General features: G+C 34.8%; 3 protein-coding genes and 1 long non-coding RNA gene across 4 annotated transcripts; 2 read left to right on the forward strand and 2 right to left on the reverse strand.

The window, feature by feature from the left end:
• Positions 1 to 295: 295 nt before the first annotated feature.
• On the reverse strand, positions 296 to 7,648 carry LOC102608048 (uncharacterized). Its single transcript, XM_006479001.4, has 2 exons — positions 5,992 to 7,648; positions 296 to 657 (listed from the first exon to the last, which is right to left on the reverse strand). The coding sequence occupies exons 1-2, from the start codon at positions 7,509 to 7,511 to the stop codon at positions 579 to 581; spliced, it is 1,599 nt and encodes a 532-aa protein (XP_006479064.2). The 5' UTR covers positions 7,512 to 7,648; the 3' UTR covers positions 296 to 578.
• On the forward strand, positions 1,155 to 2,790 carry LOC127901085 (uncharacterized). Its single transcript, XR_008053139.1, has 2 exons — positions 1,155 to 2,226; positions 2,550 to 2,790. It is a non-coding gene; the product is annotated as an uncharacterized LOC127901085 (long non-coding RNA).
• Positions 7,649 to 9,945: 2,297 nt separating the features above from the next.
• Positions 9,946 to 12,577, forward strand: LOC102607742 (thioredoxin-like 1-1, chloroplastic). The gene is made up of 4 exons (XM_006479000.4): positions 9,946 to 10,563; positions 11,119 to 11,295; positions 11,446 to 11,610; positions 11,913 to 12,577. The coding sequence occupies exons 1-4, from the start codon at positions 10,321 to 10,323 to the stop codon at positions 12,198 to 12,200; spliced, it is 873 nt and encodes a 290-aa protein (XP_006479063.2). The 5' UTR covers positions 9,946 to 10,320; the 3' UTR covers positions 12,201 to 12,577.
• A 1,343-nt stretch (positions 12,578 to 13,920) lies between these two features.
• Positions 13,921 to 17,411, reverse strand: LOC102624410 (transcription factor Pur-alpha 1-like). Its single transcript, XM_006479250.4, has 5 exons — positions 16,976 to 17,411; positions 16,821 to 16,868; positions 14,874 to 15,017; positions 14,583 to 14,783; positions 13,921 to 14,501 (listed from the first exon to the last, which is right to left on the reverse strand). The coding sequence occupies exons 1-5, from the start codon at positions 17,267 to 17,269 to the stop codon at positions 14,304 to 14,306; spliced, it is 885 nt and encodes a 294-aa protein (XP_006479313.2). The 5' UTR covers positions 17,270 to 17,411; the 3' UTR covers positions 13,921 to 14,303.
• Positions 17,412 to 19,331: the final 1,920 nt, after the last annotated feature.

Consider the following 19,331-nt stretch of genomic DNA (forward strand, 5'->3'; position numbering starts at 1 on the left):
CAAGTGATAATGAATGAAAGAAACGTGATTGTCAATGCAGAAAAATAACAGATCTGCCATTGAACTAACATGATTTGTCATCCTCTTACCTTTATCATATCATCACAACTTAATAATCCCACTCAGCTCAGAGGTCTTTACACTAATTTTCCTCCTAAGTCTTAAAAATTAGATAGAAATACCAACAAATTCACCCTATGAGAATTCATAATTATGATATTATATGCAGTCGCCGGTCACGGTTGTAGTTAAACAATTCAGATATGGCATTTTGACAGATATCCTGAAGAAAAAATAAAAAGCAATTCTGAAGAAAATGCTAAATTTAAGAACACATTTACCAAGTAAAATATATAGTGACTCGTATCAAACAAACATTAGCAAACAAGTTGTAGATGAAAAAAGAAAATGATATCACATGGGGTTACACCTTGGAACTTTGAATAGTGACGAGGAGAGAGAGCTCTGAAGAAAGATCGATAAAGTTAGCTCTATTGGACAGATTGTTAATTTTTTTCTGTGCATGAAATTTGTCAACATTAATAGCTTTAGGCTTTGCAGAGAACACCATCTAGCATCTAATGCCAAATCCCCAAAATTATGGCAATGCCAAAGAGAAGCAAAAGTGCACCATTTCCTCCAGGCAGGATGGATGACCTACAGAATCCAAACATGCATTTAATTGCAATCAGTTATTATCAAGAAAAGATAAACTTGGAGAAACCATGACCATTCAATTAAGTTTTCATACTATAAAACTTTGCCAGGAGTAGTGATCATAGTTAACCACTCTGTTCTTTATACCCTCGAATTTGTCTTAGCAGACCAAACAACCATTTGTTAGTAACAAGTGTTGTTGTCAAGAAGTTATGATTTTTCAGTTAGTTTGAAAGTCTTATCAAAATAAAGTTTTAGATAATTAGTTTAGTTTTAAAGTCTTATCGGAATAAAGTTTTAGATAATCATTTTTTTAAATTCAAGTTTAGATAAGTATCCTACAATTAAGGGATATGTATTAGGAGTTTGTTTTCTACATCCTATTTAAGTGTAACTTGTAGAATGAATGAAATAAGGAAAATAGTATTTTCAGACTTTAAATATTTACATGGTATCAGAGCAATCAATATTTAGAGATCCATTTTTCAATGGTGAAAACTGCCATGACTGGAGCTACAAATAGCTCATCGGCATCTACCGCCGAAGATGATGATAGTAACACCACAACTCCTTAGCCGCTGTTGTAGCAGTCTGAATATAACCAGGATAGCTCTTCTTTGCAACTAACTGTTCATAAATTGAATGGAAAAAATTACTTAGAGTGGGCACAGTGCGTTAAGTTGGTAATTGATGGAAAGGGAAAGCTGGGGCATTTGACTAGTGAAGTAACAAAACCAGCTGCTGGAGATCCTTCTCTTCCTACTTGGAGATCAGCAAATTCGATGGTTATTGCGTGGTTGATAAACTCAATGGAGCCTAGGATTGGTAAGCCTTATCTGTTCTTACCGACAGCCAAGGCGATGTAGGATGCAGTCCGAGATACCTATTCTGATTTAGAAAATTCATCTCAAATATTTGAGTTGAAAACTCGACTGTGGCAGTCCAAACAAGGTAATCAGGAGGTCACAACTTACTATAATGAATTGTTGATCCTTTGGCAGGAATTAGATCTTTGTTATGATGAGCAGTGGGATTGTTCGAGTGATAGTGTGAGGTATAAAAAGATGTTGGAAAATGACAGAGTATATGTGTTCTTGGCTGGGCTAAACCGTGATTTAGACGAAGTGAGAGGCAGAATTCTGAGCAGGAAACCCCTTCCATCTATTCGAGAAGTGTTTTCTGAGGTAAGAAGAGAAGAAGCACGACGGAATGTCATGCTTAATGATGTTAAAGCCACCAGTGAAGTAGAGAGTTCAGAGAGTTCTGCTCTTGTTTCAAAGGCACTTGAACCTGATGGAGATTGAAGGAATTCAAAGAAACCTTGGTACGACTTCTGTAAAAGGGCTTGGCATACAAGAGAAACTTGATGGAAGCTACATGGCAAGCCTCCTCATGTGAAGAAGAAACAAGGAGGTGATGGACGAGCCTTCCAAGCTACTTCAGATCAAGAGCAATCAGGTTCTTCAGAGTCATCACCTTTCACCAAGGATCAATTAGAGCACTTGTATAAATTGTTTCAATCCTCATCCTTCAATTCATCTACTCCCTCTTGTTCATTAGCTAAAAAAGGTAATTATCTTTCTGCTGCCCTTGTTTGTCATCATTCGAATCATTGTTCTTGGATTATCGATTCAGGAGCAACCGATCACATGACATGCTCTCCATCTTTGTTTTCTGCCTATAAGCCATGTGCAGGAAATCAAAAAATTAAGATCGCCGACGGATCCCTTTCGGCTATTGCTGGAAAAGGATCTATCATTCTTTCTTCCACTCTAACTCTTCATAATGTTCTGCATGTTCCTAACCTATCTTGCAATCTTTTGTCTATTAGCAAATTAACTCTTGACCTGAACTGTTGTGCTAATTTCTTCCAAAATCATTGTGAATTTCAGGATTTGACCTCGAGGAAGATGATTGGCAGTGCTAGACAAAGTGAGGGGCTGTATTTCTTTGAAGAAGTACCAAGTTTGAGACGACAACCTCCACGTACTTGTTTCAATTCTGTTTCTGTTGTTAATAATGACAATGAAGTTTTGTTATGGCACTTTAGGTTAGGCCATCCTAGTTTTCAGTATTTGCAATATTTATTTCCCAACTTGTTTGCTAATAAAAGTTCTTCCTTTAAATGTGAAATTTGTGAATTAGCAAAACATCATCATGCATCATTTCCTTCCCAACCCTACAAAGCCTCAAAACCTTTTTCTGTGATTCATAGTGATGTTTGGGGACCTAATAGAATTACTACATTACCAGGAAAAAAATGATTTATTAACTTCATTGATGATCATACCCGTATTTCTTGGGTATATTTAATGAAGGAAAAATCAGATATGGGAATGATTTTTAAAACTTTTAAAACATGGTACAAACTCAGTTTCAAACTAAAATTCAAGTTTTCCGAACTGACAATGGGAAAGAATACTTTAACAAGTTTTTGGGAGATTATTTTGTGGAAAATGGCATATTTCATCAAAGTTCATGTACGGATACCCCCCAACAAAATGGAATTGATAAACGCAAAAATAAGCATCTCCTTGAAGTTGCTAGATCCTTACTTTTTACAACTTAAGTTCCTATGTATTTGTGGGGAGAAGCTGTACTCACCGCTGCCTATTTGATAAATCGAATGCCTTCAAAAGTTCTACAATTTCAAACTCCATCTAATTTCTTCTCTACCTCAAGAATTTCAGTCACACTTCCGTCCAAAATATTCGGTTGTGTTGCTTTTGTCCATATTCACAACCAGAATCGGGGCAAACTTGCTCCAAAGGCTAGAAAATGCATTTTTGTTGGATATTCTCCAACACAAAAGGGTTATACATGTTTTGATCATATTTTTAAAAAAATGTTTATTACCATTGATGTTACATTTTTTGAAAAACGAAGATATTATGTAGATAATCATCTTCAGGGGGAGAATAGGAGTAAAGATTTTATCTTTAACACTATTCACCTAGAAACCCCTTCTATTTCTTCTGTGCTAGACTCACTCCGTCTAGAAAAAAGTCTCGAGGCTGCCATACCTGAACCTAATACTGTCGTACATGTTCCAAACACTGCTATACCTGGTTCTACCATTCTTGATCCCATATTAGAACCTAATGCACCCGAACCACAAGAAAACCTCACTAAATCTGATAATGTAAATCCTAATCAACCTGGACAGCCTTCTAATGTGCCATTAGAACCAGATTTGTGTGCAAGATAGGGTAATAAACAATATGAGTTTATTGTTTACTCAAGAAAGGGTACTAATCAAAGAAGAGAGAACACTACTTTGCAGCAAGGCCATGATTCCAATCCAAGGTCAAATAAGACTTCTTTTTTCTCAAGTAATTCTAATTCTAATTCTTCTTGTAAGTTAAATTCAAATTCTCAGGTTCTTATTGATCTGGACATACCTATTGCTCTTAGGAAATGTACTAGAAGTTGTGCCAAATACCCATTGTCTAACTTTGTTTCGTATCACAACCTATCACCTCTTTTCTATGCATTTACCTCACAACTTTCTAGTGTAGAAATTCGAAAGAATGTACAGGATGCTCTAAGTGTACCTGAATGGAAGGCAGCTGTCCTTGAAGAGATGAATGCTCTTGAGAAGAATCAGACTTGGAAGGTGGTCAATTTGTCTAAAGGGAAGTCAACAGTTGGCTGCAAGTGGGTATTTACTGTCAAATACAATTCAGATGGTTCACTTGAGAGATACAAGGCTCGCCTAGTGGCAAAGGGGTTTACTCAAACCTATGGGATTGACTATTCAGAGATATTTGCACCAGTAGCAAAGTTAAACATTGTATGAGTTCTCTTGTCTATTGCTACAAACCTAAATTGGTCATTACAATAATTGGATGTGAAGAATGCATTTCTTAACGGGGATTTAAAAGAGGAAGTATACATGGATCATCCTCCTGGTTTCTCTGAAAAATTTAGGTCAAATGTGTGCAAGTTGTAAAAGTCCTTATATGGTCTCAAACAATCGCCTAGGGCTTGGTTTGAGAAATTTACTATAGCTGTGAATAGACAAGGTTACAGACAAAGTCAGGCTGATCACACAATGTTCACTAGAGTTTTAGCTAAAGGTAAAATCACTGTGCTTATAATGTATGTGGATGACATTATTCTTACTGGAGATGATTTAGTTGAAAGGGACAGATTGAAGAAAAGCCCAGCCACTGATTTTGAAATCAAGGACTTAGGTGCCTTGAAATACTTTCTTGGAATGGAAGTTGCTCGTTCCAAGAAAGGTATAGTTGTCTCACAAAGGAAATACATCATTGATTTATTGAAGGAAATTGGAATGAGTGGCTGCAAACCAATTGATACACCTGTGGAGTACAATTTAAAACTAGGTGAAGGAGAAAAAGCCTTAGTGGATGCACGACGATATCAGAATTTGGTGGGAAAACTTATTTACTTGTCTCATACTAGACCAGACATCGCTTTTGCAGTCAGTATAGTAAGTCGCTTCGTGCATCATCCTCGAGAAGAACATCTTGAAGCTGTTTACAGAATTCTCAGATATCTAAAAAGTACTCTAGGAAAGGGACTTTTGTTTAAAAAAATAGAGAATAGAGGTATTGAGGTATACACTGATGCTGATTGGGCAGGTTCAGTTATAGACAGGAAGTTTACTACTGGCTATTGCACTTTTGTATGGGGTAATTTAGTGACTTGGAGGAGTAAAAACCAAAATGTGGTTGCACGAAGTACTGCTGAAGCTGAATTTAGAGCTATGGCACATGGGCTTTGTGAAGTATTGTGGCTGAAACAAGTTCTAGAGGATTTGAGAAGACCTATAGTTCTACCTATGAGGTTATACTGCGACAACAAAGCAGCAATCAGCATTGCACATAACCCAGTGCAACATGTTAGGACCAAGCATGTTGAAATTGACCGTCACTTCATCAAGGAGAAACTTGAGAATAAGATTATCTGCCTATTGTTTGTTCCAACAAAACAACAAACAGCAGATATCCTAACCAAGGGACTCCTCAAAACTAACTTTGGACATCTTGTCAGCAAGTTGGGAATGATTGACATCTACGCACCAACTTGAGGGGGAGTGTCAAGAAGTTAGGATTTTTCAGTTAGTTTGAAAGTCTTATCATAATAAAGTTTTAGATAATTAGTTTAGTTTTAAAGTCTTATCAGAATAAAGTTTTAGATAATCATTTTTTTAAATTCAAGTTTAGATCAGTATCCTACAATTAGGAGATATCTATTAGGAGTTTGTTTTCTACATTCTATTTAAGTGTAACTTGTAGAATGAATGAAATAAGGAAAATAGTATTTTCACTCTAAATATTTACAGTTGTCAAACACAATTAGCAATACCTGAGCTTCTTCCTGGATTGTTGTATGTAGGCCATTGCTGGAGGAAGGATGCCAAACAGGAAGCAGTTTGCATAAACCCCTGCGAAATCTAGAGCTCTTGAAAAAGTTGATGGAAAGAAGGATGCTATAAGAACTGGAAGACTAAGAACTAGTGGCATTACAAATATCTTCAATACATTAAAGCCATCCAAGCTTGAGATAGGTTTAACTTCTGAGACACCAATACTGCTTGAGCTATTAAATGAAATCTTCCCTATATTTCCAAGATCAATCTTATCAGAATAAGTTACAAACCCAACTCTTCCAGTCCCATTCCCATTAGAAACTATTCGAGACTTGGAGCGTTTACTCTCTTCTGAATTCTCTTTACCAAGAATCAACTCCAAGGTATCAACAAGCTGCTTTGGCAAGCTAACAATGTATCCTATAAAGCTAGTAGCCAAGGCAGAGAAAGCAAAGCCTTGAACTGCAGTCAAAGCAGAAGGATTAACAGAAAGCAAGAGGGATATGGGATCTCTGGAGGAGACAGTTGTGTTAGTCCCAGCAAGCCCCAAAACAATCAAATTCCAAGATAGAACCATAACCAATGGAACAGTCCCTCCAATCAAAACTGCTTTTCGAGCCTCGGATACATTGTTCCCAGCAATTTTACAAATAAAAGGGGTGATAACATGGAATCCCAATGTGAGCACAGTTACCGGTATAGCAGGCAAAATCGATGAAAGATTCCATGAGGCAAAAGCAAAAGAGTCTAATACATTTCTTCTTGCCACTGATAAACCAATTGCCACAAGTGAAGTAATTGAGAAAAACATAATGAAGCACAACAACCGATTCGCAACATCAATGGCCTTAAAAGGAAACAAACCAATTACAATCCCAACAGCGAGAGGAAACAAAGCATGAGCCAATACATGATTCATCCAAGGAAACAACTGAGACACAATTGCACCAATGCCTGAAACACAAGCCACTAACAAAGAAAAACTCAAGCTAGCATAAACTAGAGCAACAAAAGCACCAAAATGGCTTCCCAATGCCTTAGTAGCAAGGCCAGTGAAACTCACCTCTTCAACCCCATCTTCTTCCATAGCTGCAAAAGTGAGCTCAGCCACAAGAATAATTGATGAGATAACATAAACCCAGGAAAGCAGAATAGCTATAGTTGATGGAAGTGAGCCCGACCTTATAGTTGCAGCAGGCAAACCCAACATGCCAGGCCCTACAGCTGTACCAATGATCAAACTGACTGCACCCCAGAAGCTCTTTTCCCCTGCTGCTTCTCGGGTATCTTGAGGTTTCTGATATATGACAGTTTCATTAGAGACGATAGGAAGTGGAACGCCACTGTTATAAGTAGCAGTGCATTTTGTAATGCAAATGAAAGAACGATGATTCGTGGAGATTCTGGTGAATAATGGCGGTCTTGCGTAAGAAATGGCATGTCTGTGAGAGTGAAGATGAGTATTGAAGTGAAGAGAGTTGCTGAATCTTGAATGCGAAACAGTAGAGTTGAGCATGCTGGAGATTAAAAGATTTCAGATTTGTATGTAATGTGTCGCGATGATTTTGATGAGTGGGATCCTTGCACTGAGATTCTGCTGAGCGTCTTAAAAGATTCTGGTTTGACAAGTCTTTTGCCTTTTCGGCCATTATGCAATATCTTGGATGGATGGGCTTATAATAGAGAAATCATAAAACAAAATGGATTAGAGTGGAGCTATTGGCACCCCTACATTATTCTTATAAAACCCACTTTAAATAAAATTATAATTAAAGACAATTGAAAATTAAACACAAATAGATTTTTTTTCCAGTAAATTACTTAATTCATAATAATCCTTTAAAAAAAAATCTATATGTTACTTCTTATTTAACTAAATAAATTGTATAAATTTAGAATAATCTATTGTTCTCTTTTGATTTCTTATTGTTTAAATATTTTTATACTTAAAATTGCTTTGAAATTATAATTTGAAATATGTGTTATTTCAGCCAATGATTAACATTAAAAAACTTACCACCCATATAACTTTTTAATTTGTGTGTAGATTAATAATAAAATTAAAAATAATTAAAAAATAACACAATAATACTTTGAGTTTTAACAATAAAACAAATCAAATGAAAATTGAGAACTTAGAAAAATGTATCTAAAAAAAGGGGTATTTTTGAAAATAAAATAAATATAACTAGAAAGGGGATTTTATGAGGAGATGAGAGGGGTGCCAATAGTCCAACTCAATGGATTATAATGTAATATCTGTACCATTGAGGGGTCCGAATAGTGGAGGCCATAACAAGAAATTTTTTTTTTTTTTTTTGGTTATAAGCATCACAAGAGACTGTAGATGGCATCGGTTAAATTAAGTCATCTGTGCAAATTTGGCCAATTGACCTACAATCATGCCAATTATTTTTCTCTTTTGTTTATTTAACTTTCTTCAAAAGCAAGATTTGAATTTTAATTAATAAAATCAACCAAAAAAAAAATCAATCTAAAGAGACCATTCAAGAAAGACAACTCCTAAATCATAGCTTAATGAAATTCTTTTAAACAATTGAGATTAAAAAAATCAAATCAGCCGGATTTATTGACTACACAACTTTTATGTGAGGTAACGTGAAAATTACATTCGTAATTTTTGGTTTAAAGGTAGGGCAAAATGGTCCTTAAACAGTTCTCGAGTTTCATTTTCTTTTGCATGAAGGAAAGGATATGGGAAAGATTCTCCAAAATCGGATCCTAACGCACCATTGATTTGCATTTAAAAGACGTCTCTTGTTTAGAACAAGCCACCTGTTGCCGATGAATAATGGAAATTAGGGTACAATTTGATTGGTGACTTCAAAGTCAAAATTAATCAATTTAAAATTCAAAATACAGTAAAATTAGAACGTTTATATTTAAACATAATTCATATAGTGATTAACCTTATTTTCGCGCGGTTATATCTTTTATTTCAAAGTCTTTTAGTGACTAATTAGTTTAATTCTTAAAATTTTTAAGAATGGTATAGATATGAGGAAAAAAATTGAATTGTCATTTGACAATAATTACAAAAAATTTATGCGTCGAATGATGCATCAGATTATATGAAAATTATTTATTAAACTTTATTATTCCTCATCAAATTTGTAAATTCATATTAGTATCTCATCACTAGGATATTTAAATTTTTATAAATGTACCAACCACCCTAAAAATATATAATAATACATATTTAAGGAAATTTGTTTCCAAAAATTATTTTAGTGTCTCATAAGTCATTCCTTGATTGGGTTGTGTAAAGCTAACAACGCATCGAGAGCGACTAATTATGTAATCAATTAATATTTTACACTGCTAATTAGTGATAGGTGAATACTAAGTTCACAAACTACGTATATATAAAATAAAAAAAATTAAAAAAAAACAATTGGACTTGAAAATAGTTGAATAACATTAAAAAATTTTAATTTAAAATTTTAATTGGAAGATGAACGGCGTTATGTTCAAGGAGTCATGAAAAAGGCAAAAGACTAGTTGGCCCACCGAATGCAATGAGGTGGCGGAGCACCTGCCTTTTATCCAAATCATATCCAAAGTTTCCAACACCCAATCTTTCATGCCGCCGCGCCACATGTCTCAGGTTATTCACGTCACGTGTTCCAACCACTTCCCTCCCCCCAAAATTGAAATATTTGATAAAATACAAACCTTATCCACTTTTATTTATTTCACCTCACTCCAATCCACCCACCGTTAGATCCTCTAATCCCAAACAAAACCGACGGGCTCGATTAAATGTAATAACTCCCAGTGAAATTGATTTAAGCAAGCCTTATGTCCTTATCCACAAATTTTCGCTTTATGAAAATCTAACATCATAAAAATTTATCAACCGTTGGATCGACTTTATATCAACGGTCAGGATCAATTCCGTCCCTCGTTTAAAACGTAAGGAGAGTGCCTTTGTGTTCAAAAAGCAACCACCTTTGCTCAAACTGAAAGCAAAAAATTAAAACAAAAAAAAAAATTTCTTGCACCGAATCTGTTTCCATTCTGCTTCTGGGTTTTTCTTTGAAACTGGTTTCATTGGCTTCGGAAGGAGAACAAAAAATTTGATTTTTTTTTTTTTCGCGGTCGAAGAAGTCAAAAATTACATCTTTGTACAAAACGTGTTTCGTTGGCGTTTGAAACCGTTTTCTTCGTTTTCAGAAAGCAGTTTGTTGTGGTCAAAGCAATAAGAACTCAAGTTTCGGTTTTATCTTTCCTGGGTATTATTATTAATAAAATCTGTTTTCTTTATTTTCGGAGGCTAGCAAGAAAATTTGTTGTGAGAAAACATGGCGGAGTTGTTGAGCAAAGCGAATCTGTTTTCATATTTTAATCAAGATCAACACAATAAGAGCAGCATATCTGTGTTTCCAAAAAGCTGTGCTGGGTCGTGCTCAATGAAATTGAGATCCCAGGCTCTGAGGCTCTCTTCACCACTAACCAGTGATTTTCATGGACATGGAGTTGTTTTTCAAGAAAATAAAGCCATCCCCAAGAGAGGAAGCTCATCCAAGTTCTCCATTAGTGCACAGGTTGGTATAAAAAATATCATTTTTTTTTCAGTTTATGAATCTAGAGAGTTTTTGTTTTTGCCGTTATGCCTTTTTAAGGTATTATTTTGTAACTTATTTGCTCTGTTTCTTGGATGATAAGGTATATCTATTGTGGTTCATGATTGATTTATTATTTTAATTGTATGAGCTTTAGTGACTAGTTTGAAACGTGTTTGGAAACCTAATTATGATTGAAATTTAACTTTAGTGGTAGCTTTGCCTTTGAGGATCTTACAGAGATCTATGTTTGAGCTGGATTTTTGTTGATTATAAAGAGAAAAACGTTATTAGTAATAGACCATTTTGCTAAATCAGTGAGAAATAATATAATTGTGAAGATTGTATTTTGTGTATTTTGTGGCTTTTAATTATTCTTCATGATTGAAGTTCTTCTGACTTAAGTTCATTCTCCTTAGTATTTAGTTTTTGATGGTTATGTTTAGTATTTAGTTTTTGATGGTTATGTTTTATTTTGATTTTAAATAGTCGAGGTGAATTAATACCTATATTTTTCTTCTTTGATGGGGACAATAGACTGGCCTTAGAATTGGGAAGGCACAAAGGTGGTGGGAAAAGGGGCTGCAACCAAACATGAGAGAGGTGGCTTCTGCACAAGATTTGGTGGAATCCCTTTCGAATGCTGGGGATAAACTTGTTGTTGTTGATTTCTTCTCCCCTGGCTGTGGTGGATGCAAAGCTCTCCATCCCAAGGTATAATGGACACACAGGATTTATGCTTTTTTTTTTTTTTTAGATGCATGTTTGATTTATGCTAATTTATTTTTGTTTAGACGCGTGTTTGATAAGGGTATTTCATGTTTCTGGTTTTAAGCAAATTTGGATGGGTGTTGCTCTGTGCAGATATGTCAATTGGCAGAGATGAACCCAGATGTGCAGTTTCTTCAGGTTAATTATGAGGAGCACAAATCCATGTGTTATAGCCTTAATGTTCATGTCCTGCCTTTTTTCCGGTTTTACAGAGGGGCTCATGGCCGAGTATGCAGCTTTAGTTGCACTAATGCAACGGTTAGTACAGATTCTGTCGATTCTTAAATGATGATTTAGTATGAATATTGATCTCAGTTTCCTATACACTTGGGGGAACATGGGACATGAAACCAATTAAGGGTCCTCTCGTTGTTAATTGAAAAAATATGTTATCCTTTGGTGTTGTTGAATTCTGGTCTATTCTTTTGATATCTAAGATGTCTATTTGTTGGAGCTGGTCAGTGCTGACTCGAGTAGAATTACACTTTCACTTTTATTAGTTTGATGCTACTATTTTCAGGGCTACTTTTAATTAGTTGCTCTGATGTTTATGTTTACAGATCAAGAAATTTAAAGATGCGTTGGCTAAGCATACACCAGATCGATGCGGCCTTGGGCCAACAAAGGGACTGGAGGAGAAAGAGCTCCTCGCATTGGCTGCTAACAAAGATCTTTCCTTCAACTACACACCAAAACCACATCCAATGCCCGCTCCTGCAGTAGAAGAGGTAGGATTGGCAGAAGTACCTCCACCTCACTCAATCCCAAATCTACCATTACCTCTTCCCTCAACCTTGAAGTCCACTCAAGAGATTGAAGACAAAACCTTGGTGTCAGCTGGGAGATGAAGTGGTTAGTTTTTGCCAACCCTACCCTCTGCCATACTGCCGTTGTACAGTTCCATATCCTGTACTTTATTAAAGTATTCGTGTTGGTATAAGTTATAAGCCATACTGTATCTATGTGTGTCACAGAAAAGAATCGCAGGTTATTGGATTTATTTTTTTGGATCCTTGCCTGCTATCATTCAGGAGTTTTTAAAGAGCAGCAGCCTCAGTGTTTGTAAAGTTGGGCTCTTTTATGTTCTCCGGTAATTCTTCTATTTGCGGATGGAAGATCCCCGTTTTATCCCTAGATGCTAATGGCATCGGAGTTTGTGAACTTGACTCAATGTATTATTATTGTATTTCTGTCAATGGATTTGAAGATGCTTTGTTGATTTTAATTTTCATGCATTTTGGAACGCACAGCGCTACACCACGCTTAGTGAACTTGTGATCCAACAGATAACAAGAAAATTTGCGATATTTAGTACTATGATGCCAACTTTGATATTTTCCTGGCAAATTAATTTGCGCTGTACAAAGAAAATGAAACCTAGAAAGCTCATAGAAGTTTCAAGAATGTTGCGGGATGACGTGGGCTTTATCTGCAACCGGACTGGATCATTTGTTCTTCAGCTAGAAAATTTATGGAGAAATGATGTTCTGTGTCATTTTGTAATTGGCTGGACCGCAGGGGTATATGAATGTTGTTGGCTTTTTGCTGACTTTACTGAAAAATTCGGTTCACCCTCCCGTGAGTTGATAAAAATAAACTCCTTTATTTTTTAAATCATCAAGTTATCCCTCGAAAATAATAATCTTTCCGTTTTTGTTATTTTTAGAGGTAAAAATGATAAAATAATATTTATGTGTTCTCCCGATAGTTCAATAACAAACAAACGTTAAATTTTCATTGGCTTAATTTTTTTTAAGTTTTCTTAAAACACACATAAATATTTTTAATATTTAGAGCTTGATCTCAAATACTATTAAAAACTTGTCATTTTTCACCGGTGGATACTATTTGGCAGCCACTTATTGATCATTTGAAACCTGGAGGCAGAGTAGTGGTTCCAGTTGGTATTTGGTAACATATTCTAAGATTTAAAGATTATCTCTTTTTTTTTTTCTTTTTTTTGGAAGGACTGCATTATTTTTATTTTAATATTTTTATTAATTTGAAAAATATTTTTAGTGTTAAAATCAACGTGTGGGAGAAGATGAAGCAACGTGGCCCCTTTTTCTTTTAGCAAAATAAACGTTGTGGCTTTGGGTTACCTTTTATGATTAACATGGATTTTACGATTTGAAAATTTCAACACTTTGATCTTTTCTTAACACGCGTCCTTGGATTTGTCCAAGTTCTTTCTAGCATCGACGTTGTGTCAAGATTCCAAAATCTCGGAGGTCCTTTCTTGTCTCTCCATGTGTCCAGGTCGTGTCCATCAAAGAGAAGCCGAATAATCTAATGCATCAGCTTAAAAGCAACATCATTTTATTATAATCTTTAGGATTTGACAAGGTTAATCAAAAGTTCAATGAGGGTTTCTGTTTTTTTTCGCCCCTCTGTTTTCTCCCTTTTTCTGGTAATACAATATTTTTTAAAAAATGCCAAACCCAAAATTGACTTGAGCATGAGGCCTGAATAATTGAGACGGCAAAAATTTGCCCATCAAAATGAATGGGCTCAAAAGTTCGAAACACGCCTACATACCAATTACCAAGCAAAGAGGACCCATTAACATACAGGTTCAAATTTGAATGCCCATTGTCAGCAGTGTTGCATTAGCCAACAAGGACATGTGCCCATGGCTGATAGCTTATGAGCCACCCACATCAGTTAAGGCTTAAGCATTCGAGCCTCATCCCTATATAATAAAATTAAGAAAAGGGCAAAAAAAAAAAAATGCCACATCCCCTGAACCTGCCTATTCCCTTACGCTACAAATCTAAAATAAACCCTCAGCTGGTGGTGAAAAAAATAAAAATAAAAATGGAATTCAAGGCAGGGATGGGATACCTCCGATAATTCTTTTGAATGCTGTAAAAAGGCCAGTACCAAACTATCTTAAAATGCAGGGTAAAACAATAAATAACGGTAATTTCAAAGCCTCTAAAGTCCGGCTCTCAATTTTCTTGGCCTGGAGCAGAATCTTCCTCTGCATCCAACTCTTTTGATTTACTTATGTAATGGCCGCTACTCTGCTTCAAATTTGTGCGGGTTACTGACTTATTACTGCACTTGAGAAAATGACCCACCATTTCATGGAACTGCTGCATGCTGGACAATGGGATGATGATCGAGGAACGATTTGCACCCATCACCTGAAAGTTTAACTCAAAGAGTAACTAAAGATGTTTATGAGGATGGGAGAAAACTGCCATAACTAGTACATGAATGATTACCTCGGATATCTTTAAGAAATGACCCCTCTTATTGCTCCCTAGATCAAAGTAGAATCTCTTTGAACCAGCTCTCATCATTCTGGCCTCCCCAGTGCTGCCCCCTCTAATCTGCGAAGACTCTATATTCAAATTTTGAGCACTTTCACAGGTAACGGAGTTGACCTTAGCATCTGTGGAGCTCTCTGCAGGAGCGCTTTGTCCCTGTGTCATCAGAGTAGAAGAATCCATGATTTTTTTTTCCCCTTTAGTCTTTCACAAATCACAACAAAAGTGAAGATAAAAAGTAATGACCTGGCGAGGAGGACAAAGAAGTCTTGAAGTTTTGTAAACCTCTGCCAGCGTCGTCTTGAAAAGCTCCCAGCCATCGATGCCATTGTTCCCGGATGGGATGATTATGCTGCTAGTGTTGTTTTGGGAAGCTGATCCTTCCCACACCTGCAAGCATAATACTGCAACCATCAAGCATAAAAGAAGGAGATCAATCAACTACAATCAATTGTAGAGATAAATGGAGACCAAGTTTCATATTAAACTTTTCTTCTTTCCCCTTTGCTTCAGAAACCGAGTGAATTGAACTTTGTTAAGGCCCATTTCTTGATTCAGGATTTCCAAGCTAATCTTAAATTGGGATTCAAAAAATTCTAACAAAAAATGCTATGTAAGTCTGCTCACTAGCTCAGTTGAAACCAATTCCCTCAACTTTAGATCAATATAAGCCGGTTTATGCATAAAGCAACACCTCATGATACAGAATCAGAAGGTTCAGAGGTATCTGAGACTCTGTAGAATGTGAAACTGTTTTGATTGTGAGATAAAATTTTTTGAAACTAAGATGTACCATTGCTAGTGTCTGCTAGTAAAGAAATGCTGAATCGATATAAAGCATACTAATTTTATTATCCTTTTATTCTTTACAGTAATTTCCAGTCTAAATTTTCTAATTCTGTTACATATTCTAAGAACAGCTAATGAGCTTTACACTCTGGTGCCACCATCAGTTCATGACCACAAGTAGTCAGTTTTCCGAATATATCAAGATGTGCAATTACTTGCAGAAAATCTGGAATAAAATGTTAAAAAACTCAAATGGTCTCAACAAAAGCAAATAATCCTTCTAGAAGGGTGAGTAAAAAAAAATGGCCATCTAGACTCACTATATGTGCTTTATGAGAAAAACACCACACCATTAGCTTTAGGGGTGTTTAGAATATAATTCGATCCGTTCAATCCATCTTATCCATAAAAATTTGACCCGCAAAAATTTGATATGTGGATTGGATTGGATTAAAAAATTAAAAATCCGTAGCTAATGAATTTGATATGGATTTACTTCTATAAATTCATTAAAAAAATCCGTGAATCCGCAAAAAAATAAAAAAAAGTATGTAACTAAAAAATAAAACTTGTAAATGTTGCATTAATACTTATTAATAAATAAATAGGTCAAAATATAGTTATATTAACATCATATTATATCTTATTCAATAATAATATTAAATAAAAAAATCTTCCTAAACAATTAATCTTCATGTACTGAAACAACTGAGATTTTTTCTTTTTGGTGCGTTATATTTTGAAAATTTGAATGTATTTTCTAGTTTTATGTAAATAAATAATTTATTTAAATCCTATTTAATTTTGAATTTTATCGGTAGAGAAATTATTGTTATATTAAATTTTTTTATTTAGTTAGTTTGTGAATTAGACAAAATTAAAATTTTTTAGTCTATAAACAATCCGTAATTTAATGGATTGGATATGGATTGAGTTAAATCCACAGATGTATGAATTGAATTTAGATTAAATTTTACTAATCCGTGGATTGGATTGGATATAATCCGCAAAATTATAAATTGAATATGGATTGATGTCCAATCCATAAAATCCAATCCGCGAACACTCCTAATTTGCTTTCCTTAATCGAAATCCTCTAAGTGCTTTTGAATTTGTTCCCTAACAGTTAAGCACTTATGACTCTTCAAGAGGCACCCCAAATGGGCTCTAAATATCCACAACAATGAAAAGAAATTTCAGAACAACATTGGCGTGGTGGTGATCCTGATATTCTAAACATGATGTTTTCTTCTAAGTTTCCCTTCTCTGAACCACAATTTCCAAGAATTTTGACCACCAAATGGGGATTAATATTTTTCAGAACAGAAACCTCTCGACAAGTAAAATGAAAACATATGTTATCTTCTTCTAATCTTGTTGAAACAGACAATGATTTTGCTTTACCTTCATGTAGTGACCCCATCTCTTCTGTCCAATTCCAAAGCAAAACACCTGAAAGTTAACCAAATAGAAAAATTAAAGAGTTCGGTCAAAGCATATTTTTAATCCTTATTAAGCACATCATTATTTTTCATTTTTGTTAAAAAAAGAGGCCATACCTTGTCATCAATCTTGAGTTCTTTTTCTTTACTAAAACCATCATAATCGCGTTGTTCTTGTTTTACAAAACCAGAAGACAAGCAATCTACTGCATCCAAGAAGCAAGAAATCCCATTTGAAGGAACCAAAAGAGAGGAGCCATTATGGGAAATTAGGAGATACTGAGCAAAGCAATTCTCCTTAAACTCAAAACAGAACAGTCTCTGCTGTATCTTTATCTTCCTGCAAAGAAGCAACACTTCTTCCATTTCTGAATTTACCTGTTGCTGTTGCCCTTCTTCTTGATCTTCCATCTCTCAAAGTAACTCCAAACAAGAAACAAATCAAAGCAATATAAAATGTTAATGTTTTCAGTTGTTCAATCAATTAAAGTAAGGGACTACAAAAAAGGGCAGTAATTGCTTTATTGCCTTATTGGTGCTTCGATTTATGAGAAATGCACTGTAAGTGCAAGATGTGCATAGTTTGCTACATTTGGCTTTACGTTTATGCATGTAACAGTATGACTTGTCAAGCTATAACTATCCTCAAGGACAAGTGGCTATACTTTATCGGGGTTTGTTTAAAATTTTATGCATTAACTTATTAAACTTTACATTAAAAAATGTTTTTACCAAAAAATAATATGACTTTTTGTAAATTAGGAAGGTCGAGGGCGTTCTAAGAGTACTTTTTATTTGTTTGTTAGTTGTCGCTTGTGCATGTATATTATTATGACCGGTTAAAGTAGATAAAATGAGAGAATAAAAAATTACCACTTTTCCTCCAAGATATAATTGTGACCTTGTTATATGAAAAAGGTCTAGTAATTGGTACTGGTTCATGCAAATTTTATTGGTTCGGTTGGGACGGTTCAAAGTATGCACACAAAAGACATTGGGGCACTTTTATTTATACGAGGCCTGTTTGATTTAGAATTTAGATTTAATTTTTGTTTTGGAAATTAAAGTATGGACTAAAAAGTATTCAAAAAAGTGTTTTTATTACAATAAAGAACACAATTGTTTGTTGAAAAAGGGTAAACAAAGAAGTAATAAAATTGGGGGTGGTCTGGTTCACAGGCGGGTTAGCAAAAATTTATTTAACCCAAGTTAACCCATTTGAAATTTCAATCTCACTAAACCAAACAATTTTGCAGTATCTCACTATCAAATAAGTGCGAAATCAATTCATGTTAACGTTAACTTTTAACTCAAGGCATTAAGTATTTATCAAATGAGCAATGTTAGGTATCCTAAAATCTAAGTTCTAATTGAAAAATATCAACTCATATAGCTTTCATCTATTGGATGTTAAGTAATTTTATAAATTATAAAATCCATCATTTAATAGATGGATAACGCATGACATTGAGATTTAAGTTACGAGTTAAATGTTGGGATCTCTAATATTATTGTTATCAAATTCTTTAATGTTTCTCACTTTTAATTTTTTTTTCTTTTTGACTTAATTTGCAGTGTACATTAATTAAAATAATTGAATGAAGACAGCATTTTTTTCTTGTGAGATTATTATTATTATTATTATTATTTAATATGATTGTAATGTCAGTATTTGGTTTCTATGGAGGAATGTGCAAACTAATGCCCAAATTTAGAATGACAAAAGAAGCTAAGTATCGTTTTATAACTTAGCTTATTTTATATATGATGCTTTCGTAACTCTAGTCTTTTTAGTTTAATATATTTTCAGATTTTCATTAAAAAAAGAAAAAAAATTTTCATTTTGATCAAGCGTTGCTGCTTGCTACAGCAGTGCTAAAGCGTAAAAATATATTATTCAATTAATTAACAAATATCTATATTGTCATGTTTTAATTTTTAAAATTAAAAAAATTCTGTCGGTGAGTGGATACTGGATACCATACGTTTCTCTCTTTTCCAAACCCACACGGGAGTTTATGAGTGAGTTTGTAAGCAAAAATATCATTCTTAAGGAACAAGGATGGTGTTGAAAGGTTTTATTTTGAGAATTTCCTGTTCCTGGGTTTTTTCAGAACCCTAAATCTAGACGGATTCGGTAAATCCTACCCAGATGGGGTTAGTCCCATTCAACCAAAACGGAATTTTCGAATCCGTCTAGATTTAGGATAATGCTTAAGCGTTTATGGTATATAAAACGAATCACGGACTTTTTCAACCATTCACACAGCCACCACACAGATCACAACTATTCAGAGTTCTCCCGGAAGTGCAAAAACAAGATGCCATCAGAAACCGAAACCACGACCACCTACGCGATCGACTTACGATTTGATGAAGCCTTGAACACCAAGATCTTGAACGTGCTTAGGAGTAAGGATATCTTAGGACCAGTGGAACCCAGATTGACTATTGGGGTCGCACATGCCGAGGC

Source organism: Citrus sinensis, chromosome 3 (assembly GCF_022201045.2).
Source record: "Citrus sinensis cultivar Valencia sweet orange chromosome 3, DVS_A1.0, whole genome shotgun sequence".
Classification (NCBI taxonomy): domain Eukaryota; kingdom Viridiplantae; phylum Streptophyta; class Magnoliopsida; order Sapindales; family Rutaceae; genus Citrus; species Citrus sinensis.